General features: G+C 32.0%; 1 protein-coding gene across 2 annotated transcripts in view; it reads left to right on the plus strand.

The window, feature by feature from the left end:
• Window positions 1-2,325: 2,325 nt before the first annotated feature.
• Window positions 2,326-13,636, plus strand: part of LOC106784018 — a 60,716-nt gene continuing 49,405 nt past the window's right edge. For both annotated transcript variants that reach the window (XM_014743094.1, XM_014743095.1), the window contains exon 1: window positions 2,326-2,579. In XM_014743094.1, the coding sequence (XP_014598580.1) occupies window positions 2,501-2,579 (79 nt within the window). In that variant the 5' untranslated portion in view covers window positions 2,326-2,500. The remainder of the gene's footprint in view (window positions 2,580-13,636) is intronic.

Raw genomic sequence — 13,636 nt, forward strand, 5'->3', positions numbered from 1 at the left:
ACGACGATGACATTAATTGTTCTTTTTCTTTTTCTGTTTCAGAACATCATTGCAATCGAGCGCGTAGGCAATGAAGTACTCGTGTGTTGCATCGATAAAAWAAAATATMAAARARTCGGAAAGTAAAGTCAGTGTTGTACGCCGTATGTAAAAGTTYCGTTTTATCGGGTACAGAAACTCCGTAAGTTTCTTTCATTCGGTTTAAACGTGTGCTCATCGTCACCTTAAGGATAGGATATCCATCGTGCATTCATCACTGAAGAATAAACGTAAGTCAATTTTTATTTTAAACACTTTCTCAATAATTATAATAATTTTTTCTTACAACAATGATATTCATAATTTTGTTTTTATTTCTGTTTCAGATAATCATGGGAATATTACAGCGTTGAAAGTGTTTGTGAATTGTGTTTGTGAAATGCTGCAAGTGTCCATGCATTGCAATCGTGCTCGAAGCAATATACGGGAGTGTTTGATCGTTTAAATAAAATTAAAATCTCGGATTAGAAGCACGTTCGTTCGTTAATTTCAATTCCGTCGCGTTCGCGAACTATTTTTGAGATTTATATATTATATTAACTGCGATCAATGCAGTGTAATTGCATTAGAGTTTGTTCGAGTAAAGTTGTATTTTTATCTTTAAACAGTCGCACAGACTGTTCGCGTATTAGAGTCAGTGCATCAATGAAGATTTTAAATTCAACTCGTTCGGGATTAAAATAAAGTGTGAAATTTGTTTGTTTCAATAGATTGTGTGCAAAGCAGTCTTTGATTTAGTTGTAGAGTCAGTGAACGGGCGTAAAACAAATTAAAATCAAACGCGAGTTAGATTCAGTGTTGTTCGTCGTATAATTTAATTCCGGTTTCGCGATAAGAAACTCATCTATAGTTTCTTATTTTCGTTTATACCGCGTCATTAGATTCACGCGAGGTGCATCGCCATGGTGCAATTGAGTTKCATCCCATTGGAATGCATTGTAAGTATCCTTTTTTTATTTACATTTTATTCGATTTTATTTTATATGATTTTGGATTTTAATGCAAATAACTTATCGTTATGTTCTCTTTTATTTTACAGATATGACAACGGACTTCCTACATTATCAAAGATGTGAGATGAATTCTTCGATGGATCATCGATGGATCTTCGATGGATCTTCGATGGATCTTCTTCAATACCAAATCGAGGAACTCTTCGATCGTCAGACTGCAATACTTGCTGCAAAATAGGAGTGTTTTAGAGCCATCGTAGAACTTCTTATGCAGTGAGTCAAAAAATTTAAAGTCCCTCCGGTGCTCAATCATGTCGAGGATGAAAGGTCCTAATCGGCACGAGTTACTGGTTGTAATTATTCCAATAAATTAGTGACGAGCACATGAGTAATTCCTTTCTAGGAGTTACTCATGAAAATTGTATATTATATTGTATTGTTTATTTTATATTAGTTCAGGATAGGTTTTCTTGTCTCACCGGTTCAATTCAATTAATTATGAATGCAATTAATTAATGCACTATCTTTTTTATTACGTGTTTTGTTCGCGTTTAGTAATGGTGAAATCGAGCATTAATTTACTCGATTTCGTCCAGAAAAGCATGTAATAAATATCTTACATGCATTGCTTCGTATTTAGTTTATCTAATCGTGATTAATTTTGATATATCGATATTTCGATATTATAAATAAATGAACAAGAAGACAAACTCATTCGCGACGGATAGATTCTAGCAGTTAATGTAATGCATTGTAAGTATTTATTATTATTTTTATTTTAATCGATTTTTTTTTTTATATTATTTTAATACTTGCTGTGAAGTAGAAATGTGTTTGAGTTATCGCACATATGTATGTTATAACAGTTGATAACGAGTGAGTTAAGAAATTTTAAATTCCTCCGATGCTTAATCAAACCGAAGATAATTATTGAAATCAATTATTGCCGAGCACATGAATAATTTTTTTTTAGAATGATGTATTAGGAACTTTATAATCTGTTTTTTATCGATAAAGTTAATTGTGCCGATAAGATAGATACCTTTAACAAAAATTTTCATTTTTTATCTTCATTAAATCGAAATAGCGTAGTATTATCCTACACGCTTTAGTGCTTTACCCTTATCAACTACATTACAAAAGTAGAACATGTAGGTAATATAGATACCTGCAAAAAATAGTAATCTTTTATTCACTTTCTGTGGATAAGTAGAGCATTAATTGGGAAGATCATAGGTGGCGTTAGATCTATATAGAATGCATGTCGAGATGGTAGATGTTGTGCAGGCGCTTTCTCGTACTGGATCCGCGTTTGGATGCTGCGACGCGCATGGCTGCCAGACTCGAAGTCGGAGTAACTGAGATGCATCCGAGAAAGAGGGAGTGAGATCGGCCGAGATTCAAACTTGAAATCTAAACGACGAACACTCAGAGTCACGCGAGTTGTCGTGCGATACGGCTCGAGCGTTTGAAAACGGACGACGATAACAGGCGGTTAATTGCGCGCCATGTGCGATCGGAGAAGTTTCAGATTAAAAAAGATCCTCTGTGTTCTATCCTTTGTCATTGGTATCCTTCTACCAATCGGTGAGTATCTTTCATCAACGATTAACCAAGATACCATGGTTTTATTTTTCTTATTATTTTCGAAATTACGCGTGTCTAGCGTTTCAAATTTGAACGATTGGTGATAGTGATCATGACAAGAAGAAAGCAAGAAAAAAGCAATTACAATTGATGAGAAGAAGAACCTTTCTTTTATTTTCATTTATAAATACCTCAATGCTGTTGTTAAGTCATTAGGTTATAAAATCATAAAAATTTTATAGGTCGATTTGTGCTTATAATTTCAACTTGATTCAACTTAACGATTATACTTTCAAAGTTGTTAATTATCGTCGTCCTTATTCATCAACGTGAAAATCATCTTTTATTATCTTCATGTCCATATTTGTTCGGAGATCAGAAAATCATGTGATTCGTTCGTTTGGTAAGATTTTTTTCTATGCGAGTCGTTTAATTTGTCAAAAAGTACTATTTATTTTTTTGAATATCCAGTTGATTGTGTCATAAAAGTTAACGATTAGTTTAACCGACGAGATATTTTACGTTGATGGTTCCACTAATTACTACGTATTGATTATTCTTACTGTTCGTTGATACGTTCGATTTTCCTTTGTAGAATGAAAATATTGCTCTTTTAATTTTTTTTTTTTTTAACTTGTAACTTCGAATTAACGGTGAAGTAGGTATCCGTTAAACGAGAAAAGTTTAGCAGTTTTCGTAGAGCTTTCAGTATGAGCTTCATATGCACGCTGAATAATAAATACACGAATAAACAGATCCCTGTTAGTGGTCGCGTGTTGTTTCGTACGTTTCGTGTTAACTTTAATTGTTGCAAATGTATCCAAAGTTTTTCCTAGCTAACATGTAGCGAACATAAGTTTTTAATATTTCCTTATAATTATTTTGCTTATTTTTTAAACGTAAAGAATACAATATTCGTGCCTAATTGTGAGTAAGATATATATTTTTTACTATGAACAATAGAGCAAAAATGATGTATACAGAACTAATTTTTTTTTTCAACATTTTTCATTCTTTAGTATTAATTTACGTTTGTCTTTAGAGCAGACTTTTCTATACGATACAGACAATGCTTTCAAGAATTTCATTAACGTGAGAATCCTCGAGAGAGTAGTCCACGGATTACGTTTCACCCAAGACATGAACGTAATTGCATTTGGTTTTATTTCATTTTTCAAGTTTTTTAATAGAATTATTATAATGACCAAAATATTTCTATTGTTAATGATTTTTTCTATATCCGCATTCACATTAATATACATATTTATTTCCATAAAATAAATATACTATTAACTTTCGAATTAAGAAAATATTGATTTGTCAAGATTAATCATGATCATTAATTATCGTAAAAAAATAATCATTATACTTGTTACCATCATAATCATGTTCTCTGTGAAATAAAGTAGATTCTGAAAAAATTTCGTTGACAAATTTCTTTCTACGGGAGATAATTGCATTGAAAATTTCATATGGGACAGCGTGTATGTATTGGAAACAAAGTGACGATAAGATGGCACGGTCTGTTTGATTTTTCTACTCGGTTACTTTTCGATAGACGTAATACGGGCGCGAAATCGCACTCGAGCGAAATTTTACGTGAAGCTTTGCTAGTTGAATATTTCGTCGCACATTGGACTATGAACGTATATGATAGTAGCTATTTTATGCAGTTTAGGTATGCACCGATGCATCACGAACGTTCATGCCATTTCTCTGTAAGGAAAATATCGGGGGAACGCTTAAATATATCCTTATATGTGTATATATTAAATATGTTATATGTATATGTACATATAAGATTATATATTCGAACGTTTATGACTGACAAGGGCACAGCAATCATGTGCAATCTCTAATTTTTTTCAAACTTTGCACACTTGTAGTGGCCCACGAGGGAGTATGTTTCACTTTATTTTTCTTGTTTTTTTTTTTTTTTTTAATTTTTCTAGAATATGCTATATTAATTTTATAGGAAATGTAACCAAAAGAAAGGGTGCATTTGTATTATAGAGCGTGTTAAGTTTCTCTTATTTGCAAACGTTTTTATTTTATTAAAAATCAACATTATTACCCAAGTAATATAATAAATAATTGTAAATGAAATATATATAACGCACGATAAATAACATTAATTAATATTTAATCTGTATGACGAATATCATTTTAAAAAATGTATCATGTGTTACACATGATTGCCGTGCCCTTGTTGAGAGAATATGAAATATTTCGATTATATTAAGCCGAGTGTGAGCGGATAATTCTGATTAACTTTCCTCTCGATTTTAAAAGTTTCGGGGATTTTTCTAATTTCTTTTTTTCAACCCTTTTTCAAATCTCAAATAATGACCTTAATCACATGCGCTAGGATTTCTCGCATGTAAAGCCTCTCATCTCTTATGCAAATTAATCCAGACGCTACATTCAAACAAGAACAAAATGTTAGATTCATCCATGATGTTTGGAAAATCTTTCATTTATGATATATTCGTCTAATGCAAATCATGAATGATTGCTAATTTAATTTGATAATATTTTACAAATAATTATTATCTAAATGTATGAAATATGGAAAATTAATTTGATCAACAATTTTTTATACTCGTATATTTGTTCATCTCTCCTTTCTTGCTCAAATAATTATTTAATTATATTTATCTGTTTATAACCGTAGAGTCATTCGTAATTCATTGTAATCTATTTTTACAAGTCCAGAAATATCTGCGAATAATATTCGAAGAAATTAACGTTGCCTTTAAATACAACCATAATCAATATTTTCTCGTAAACATTTTTATTCATTCTTAAATAATTATTTCACGCACAGTCAATTTTCCAATTCGTTGACATTTCTTTATCATCGAAATGCCGAAGAAAGTATCGAAATCTCTTTTCGAGCATTCGACAAATAAACAAATATCCATCCATTACCTTCGAATAAGTTTCCTCCTTCGTTTTCATTTCATTGCTCGAGTCATCATCCCTTCAGCGATTTTAAATCAGAACTGAAGAGGAAGTAAAAGAGGAAGAAAGAGCAAGAACGGAAGTAAAGACGTTCTTCCTCACTTCACCTTTCACCACCCCTTACCCTTTTACTTTTCAGTCATCCTTACGGATCCCCTTCGAGGGGAATAAACATCGGAGATTGGATTTTGGATTACCAGTATCCTTATGCTTCGTGGAAGGGCAAGAAGAAGAGAGGAGAATGGGTTTGAGGGTGGATGGGTTAAGAGCGGAATAAGGGACAAGAGGGTGGGGGAAGGGGTCTAGGTAGATTGTGGATAAAAGTGAGGGAAATGCAAATGGGAAAGGAAACGACGGACGTTCGAGAAGAGCCTCGAAGAATATAGAGAAGTTGGATGTGTGATTCGGTGACATAGAAAATCAACATTTTTATATATGTATATATATATATGTATTATATAAAAGGTAACGTTAGAAGTATATAGGTATTACCCGAGGCTACGTACAAGAAATTCGTGTTTGACCGTCTCTTTCTTTCTTCTTGTATTGCTCTCTGTCGTTTTCTCTCTCTCTCTCTCTTTCTCACTCTTTTGATATTTTTGTCGTTTCACGACACAACGTCTTTTCATTTTCCAACCTTTCATCCTTTTCCTTTCATTGCAGGGGGTTTTTCACGAACACGCACGGAATCGTAATATGTATTTCGTTTTTTGGATTTTTCTTCTATTTTTCTTTTTTTTCGTTTCTTTTTTAATCTGGTACGAGATAAATTGGTTAGAATAAATATGAGTGAAATAGAGGAAGAGGTAGAAAGAGTGCATTACTTTTCGTTAGAATTTTAATTCACTTTAGATTCATTTTTTATCAGGATGAAAAAAATTATTCGGATAAAAGTTATTTGATATTTTTTCCCTCTGCTCCCTCTTCCCTCGTTTCTTATCTTTTTACGTAGAATGTTCTCTTACCATTATAAAAAATGTAGATTCTTTTTTTTTTTTAATGTTTTCTTGAAATTATTTTGATGCCTTTCGATGAACAAAAATATTAATCAACACGAATATTATAATATTAAATTAAAGATTAAACCGATAAGTGATAGATTTTTTGTTCTATTGTATATATGTATATACATTGTCTTGAAAATATCAGAAATAAAAATAAAAAAAGATATGGAAAAATGAATATTCTGATATTTTGATGAAGTGAGACGAAATAAAAATCGATCGATGACTTTCTTCGTCTAATGTTGAACTTTTTCAAAGAGTCTCGTGTAGTAAATCGTGCAAGCGAGGAGCTGGCTTAGTCGGTATTCCGAAAGGAATGAAATTTCATCAGGGAAATAAAATAGGACTCGCATGTCGAAACTCGGGCTAGAAGAAAGAAGTAATGCTCTTTTATCAAAGAAAAATGTCTTCGTTCTCGTTTCGTCGTCCATCTACACTATTTTTTAGCCCATAATATCTTTTTTCTCCTTTTTTCCTTCCTTCCTTTCTTTTTCTTTCCATTCGTCTGCATGTACTTTTTTTCTCTCTCTTTTATTTTTTTCTTTTTTACTATCGAAAGAAGAATCGAAAGAATCGTTCTTGAAAAGCGAGAAAGTCGGAAAAATTAGCAATGTAAATTTGATGCTGCTGTGGATGCTTACAATCGATACGTTCTATCACGAATCTCGATCGAACTTCTTCCCCATTGCTTTAAAATGAATCCTTTTTCTCTTTCTCTCTCGCACGTTCTTTTTATCCATCTCTTTCTCTTACTCTCTCTCTCTCTCTCTTTCTTTCTCTCTTTCTATATATAGTAAGTTTGATATCTACTTATTTTCATTTAGAATTGCAAATATCCATACAGGTTAGGTGCGAAGAGACAGATTTAATTTAATATTTACTCGGAATAATAATTAATTGGATTCCATCTATCACCTTGTTTAAAATGAAAAACAAATTCAATTTTATTCTTTAGATGGATATAAAAATTTTTCTTCTACTCCAACCTATATAAATAGATATATATCTATATTTATATATATATATATATTATATATATAATCCTGGGTGATATATGATGATGTATAGTAATTTCATTTATTTCTTTTTTTTTTTTTGCACCAGGTATTTAACGTTGTTATTTAAAAATCATGATTATACGTTATAATTTATTTTCAATAAATTCTTTTTCGTATATTTTTTATTAGTTTTTATTATATTTCAATTGCATCAAGATAACAAAGAGGAATGATTTCCGTTCATTTGTTTAACCAAAATCTATCTTCGCGTATTTATCTTATTCATGGTACCAGGTTCGCATCATACCCTATCCATCTCTCTCTTTCACCCTCTATTTCGTACTCTATTTTTTGTTTGTTTCGTTTTTTTTTTCTCTCTCTCTCTCTCTCTCTCTCTCTCTCTCTACGTTTTTCCTCGTTTTATTTTCAAGCGTACCTGTCAAGCTTCTGACAGATTGTCCGTACGATAAGCGGCGTCGGACGAAAGAGGAATTGATTTATAATGGTTGTTCCACGTTCGCAGTGCCGATAGCGCTTGTTTCCCATCGGCGAAACAATATTAGCCACACGAGGAGAGAATCCTTTGATTTTTCTGCTCTTTTTTTTCTTTTATTTTTAAGCGTTTATGATTTTCTAAAATAACGCATGCGGATTGTATAATAAAAAAAATGGAAAGAATTGTTATTAATTTCAACTCTTGTGTGTGTGTGTATTTCAAATTTATATAAGTTGCATATAACAACGAAATATTATATAATAATATGTATGTTCGCGCGATACGTAGGATTACAATACAATTTAATTTTTATCTCGCGCTTATTGTTTGTTTTTATATTTTTTCTTTTATTTTCAATTTTTAGCGAAAAATATCTCACGATCATTTTTAGATCAAATTTTTTTTGTTTTTTTCTTTTTTTTTTCTATTTTATATACAGGAAATTATATTTTCGTTCATAATGGCAACGTATTCTATACAAAAGAAAGCAAATTTAACTTTTGTCCGAAACATTTTTTCATCTCGGATTGGATGAAAGAAAAATTTGGTTATAGGAGGAAAGGGGGAAAGAGTTGAATTAATTTTTTCCATTCTGTTTCTTGTCAATGGAAATCAATTGAAATTGAAAACGCTCGTATAAGTAGATATTTACATACTCATATACAATGTGTATCCTCTCTCGTAAATTAAACTCTATTGAATATGATGTTACCTGTTTGTTTTCAATTTGTCATTTTAATTCGTTCGTTTATTTTCTTTTTGTGTTTATTTGTTTTTTTTTTTCTTTTTTCTTTTTCATTTCTTTTTCTCTCTTTCTCTCTCTCTCTCTCTCTCTCTCTCTTTGTTCTTTTTCCTGCTATTCTTTTCGATGCATCGTAAACGAATCTCCGATTCGGGTGGAAAGCTGTAAATTAAAATGGACGAAATAATGGGCTTTCGTACGTAGGGGAGAGGTTGGTTTCTAACCAAATTTTTTTCCCTTTTTTCCTGTATTCTGTTCCATCGAACAAACGTTGAACGGACGCACATTGTGTTCTTCGTGTGTTGATGGTGCGACAATTTCGCACCCACGTCAAAAATGTTCGTGCTCGTGGATAGTCGTCGTCACTTTTGACGAAACAAACGTCTTTTATTATTATTTTTTTTTAATTGTTTTTTCTTTTTTTTTTTTCATAACCGTAACAAAACACCGAAAAGTTTTACAATTCGCGGTAAGTTCGTGAATTTGATTGGCACGATTTTGTAGTAGTATTTCGTGTCGAGACAACAAAATAGGATTAATCCATAGAGATAAACTATGTTTAAATAGAATATATTTTACGTCATTTTTCTCCCACTTGAAAATTTTTCTTCCTCACCAGTTAAAAATAATCATCGCGAAGCTGGACAAATATGAATCGTTGAGTGAGTTTAGGTTGGCCAGGATGATGTTTGATAAATTATTTCATCTTTATCTCTCTTTTTCTTTTCATTCGTTGGTATTTTAGACACGTTTTCTATCTGACAACGAAAATAACGTGACCTTATCAACGTCGACTCGTTATAAGTATAAGCCTCTATCAGTAGGATTATCCAAGACGACATAATTAAATTCCTTGTTCGATGTAGGTCATGTTAATTTTTATATCAAATAATCGAGCAAGATCGAACAAAAAGAACAAGAAAAAAGAAAACGCATAAAAGAATACTGATCATTTATTGAAAAAAAAAAGAAAAAAAAAAAGAAAAGAAGAAGTGAAATAAGCATTAGAACCACGTAAGTGGATACTAAATATCGATCTGGATGGATTAAAGATAATTATAAATTTCACGGATTAAAAGAATAATTACTTTTTTCTGATAGTATGGTGGATTAAATTAACGACGAACAGAAACTCGACTCTGATCGATACCAGAAGGGACTAAGGATCCATGCATACATACGTGCATATATATATATATATATACGTACATGCATAGGTATGTACCTTAGAATTATTGAATCATTACTTAAAGTTTTAAAGGGTAAGGAAGTTATAGTGTAGACCGTGTCGAAGTTTGTTCGATGGTTCCTCTATGTATGAGGTGGTATCGAACCTTGTCTAAATCGATGTGACACCACGAACGAACCAAAGCTCCCGTTGCGTTTCTAACCTAAGACATTGACGAAGGATAGATTAATCGTATTACCGATTGTCGAGCAGCTTAGTAGATTGGTAGTCTTGGTCAGTAAATACACTGAATCGAACTGTATACCCAAACTCTAGCTACTACTCGTGTTGATGTTAAGCATCGATGTCAACTTAGAGCCCACCATACACGTCCTTTCCTATCGAGTTTAATTAAACTTTTCCAACCAAATTCCTTAGTTTTACTCTTTTCTCTTCCCCTTACCTCTCCCTCGCCCCCCCATCCCTTGTGTAAACCAGAAACCAATAAACTTTTGTCTATACATTTGTACATATGTACAGGATGTTTTAAAAGTCACTTTACCTATTTGATAAAATTATATCAATTTTTTTAACAGACGTTTCGAATCCTTTCACACATAAGCTTACAACTTTTTTTTTTTAACAATATTTTTATTAGAGATTCAGTATTTGAAATGAACAATAAAAAAATTGTGTTGCAATTTTTTTATTGAACAAATCAATAATATTGATCTTTTGTTTTATCGTTTTTATTTTCCTCGATAAATCGACTTTTGGGACGGTCTGTACATGAATACGTGTATGTTATATGTATCTTATATTCACATTGTATTTTATCTCTTTCTTTCTTTCTTTCCTTTTCTCTCGCTATCTTTCTATTACATTTAACAACATAGAAACAGAACGAATTACTTTCTATCGCCAACAGCGAAGCTTTGTTGGCCGGTTTAATCGTCTTCCTCCCGAAATAGTTCTTTTCTTTTCTTATATTCAACCACATGCTCGAAACTAGACTACCATCTAGATCTCTCTTTCTCTTTCTCTTTCTCTTTATCTTTATCTTCAAACTTCGAGTTCGTTAATTTAAATAAAAAAAAAAAAATAAAATAAAATAAAATAAAATAAAATAAAAGATGAAAAAAATAAGTATAAACAATTTGTCGAGAAAAAATAATTACCGAATGTTATCAATTTCGTTTTATAGAGTGTTATATAGTTTGAAAAATTTATATTACGTTTGTTTAAAAGGAAAAGTTGCATCTTAATTATACGTATTTACTTGTACAGGGTAGAAAAAAGAAAAAAATGAGAAACAGAGTGGTTGTTTGAGGGTGAGGGTGGTGGTAGGTAGTGGTCGTGATGCTAGCGGGAGTATGGTTGTAAGCATGAGGTAGCAGGAAGTCTCCACAATGTTGTGCTACTTCGTAGGACTTTAAGTACTCGAAACTCGCTTCGAACTATAAACTGGAAACTCCACGTCCGCCTTCTCTTTAATCTCCTTCTCCTTCCCTCTTGATTCTAACCCTTTCTATTTTTCCCTATCCTTATCCTTTATCTTATATTCGTAGCGTTAGTATGGAAACCATAATTATACGGATAATTGTCGATTGTCAAGGGATATAAAGGGGAATACGATTAACTCCTATTTCTTTTCGTTTTTTTTTCTAAATTGTAAGATTGAACAAAAACAAACAAAAAGAAAATTACAATTTACCGAAGATAATTTTCTTTATCTAGAATGAGTAAAGAGTAATAATACTTTTGTGGTATTAAAAGAAAGTCACTCTAAATCACTCTCTCGAGCTGATTCTTAAGAGTTGAACTATTCTCACAGTCTTTAGGAATAGTTCAAGGGTAGCGGATCCTTCCAACTGTTAGGAAAACTTCCATCTTCCCTTCCAAAGGTAAAAGTTTCTTCGTATTTTCGTTACTTCTTTCGTCTGTCCCAGAGGTTGAATTCTTCTCCGCGAAGATCAAATAAAATGATAGAAAAAAAATAAAAAGAAATAAAAAAAGAAAGAAGAAAGATAGTAAGATGTTAAGAAGAAATAGAAAAGGAGAGAAATAAGGAAGAAATTCACGTAGATAAAGGCAACGGACAGATAAAGTGAGATCGAGAGAGAGAGAGAGAGAGAGAGAGAAATGAGTATGGGACTTGAAAGTGTAAAGACGATTGAGTTTTGAGTTTAATTTTAAAAGAGACGTCGAAGAGGGTGTACGGATTTAGTAGAAATAAAGAAATAAGGAAACAAAGAAATGAAGCAGGGTGGAAGGAAGTAAGGAAAGAAAAAAACAAAGAAAAAAAGGAAGAGTAAAAGAGTATATAGAAGACGTAGAGGGTGAGTGAGTGAATGAGAGAGGGAGAGAGAGAGATTTGGGCTTTATCTAGGAGAAATTACTGTGGCCTTAAAGCGACTGAAGGTAGGGCAAAGAATCCTTGGCTGAATGGAGACTTTAGTCGTAGGGAGATTGAGAGAGAGAGTGAGAGAGAGAGAGAGAGAGTGAGAGAGAGAGGAACCTCTAGGAAAAGGTTAGCCTCTCCTCTTATGTTAGTCGTCGTTCTTTCACGGGGCGAAGATAGAGCACTGTTAATTAGATTTCTCGTTGAAAATCCAAAAGAGGCGGAGGACACTTCTTCTCTTCGCGTATAAGCTCATAGCCGGAAGTTACTTTTACCTTTTACTCTTTCTATTATCCCTCATCTCTCTCTCTCTCTCTCTCTCTCTCTCACACTCTCTCTTTCACTCTTATTTTCTTATCTTCTTTTTTTTCTTTTTTTTTTCTATTATTTTGTTTTATTCTCTAATATTTATATATTGGATTATTTTTTAAATATTTTTTTCGCGTTAACATTTTGTTATATTTAATTTTGATTATATTTATAAACGATTAAAGTATTTAAAATATAATAATAATATATATAATACATATAATACTTTGTATTATAATATGCAATCATGGTGCATATTAATGTCATATATATATATATACTGACAAAATTATTATTTATATTACAAAATATATTTATGTATACGTATTGATTGTTTATTTTACAGAATATTGATCAAACAAATCGAAAGCATTTTTTTTGTAAAACTTTTATTTTAATATCTCGAAAAGAATGGGAAGAAGAAAGGGCTTTGAGAATGAAAGACTTTTGAAGTCTTAGAGCCGGATCGATGTCGAGATTATGAAAGAACGTTGATTCCGTTTGGAGGACTGGTGATAAAAGAAATGTAATTTATGAGACGATAAGAGGGTATGGGGTTAAGGGTATGGGAATTATGGGGGATGAGTTAGTCTCTGAGGATGAACGTACTACTTTCTCTTAATGATGAAATGAAAGAAAGAGAGAGAGAGTAAGAGAGTGTCTTTTTTTCCTCTTCCTTCGCCATTTTCCCATCACGACTCGTAAATTACGTTGGGCGACTTTCAAAGAGGGGTTTAACATTATCCGTATCGGCTTTCGTTAAAATAGACAACAACGTGAAAAGTAAATCGCATAAAACCTTAACGTATTGTCATTAGACATTTAATGCATATGAACAATTTTCGATTATAAAGTAAAGAAAAGGAAAAAAGAAATGTACATTACAATTTGATCAATCCTTAATCTTTTCAGTACTAGCGTCGGATATATCCGGCATCCATCTGATTACCTGTGTGTACGTACGCCGGATATCGT

The sequence above is a fragment of the Polistes canadensis genome, unplaced genomic scaffold (genome assembly GCF_001313835.1).
Source record: "Polistes canadensis isolate GaletaPanama2010 unplaced genomic scaffold, ASM131383v1 scaffold_28, whole genome shotgun sequence".
In the NCBI taxonomy this organism is placed as follows: domain Eukaryota; kingdom Metazoa; phylum Arthropoda; class Insecta; order Hymenoptera; family Vespidae; genus Polistes; species Polistes canadensis.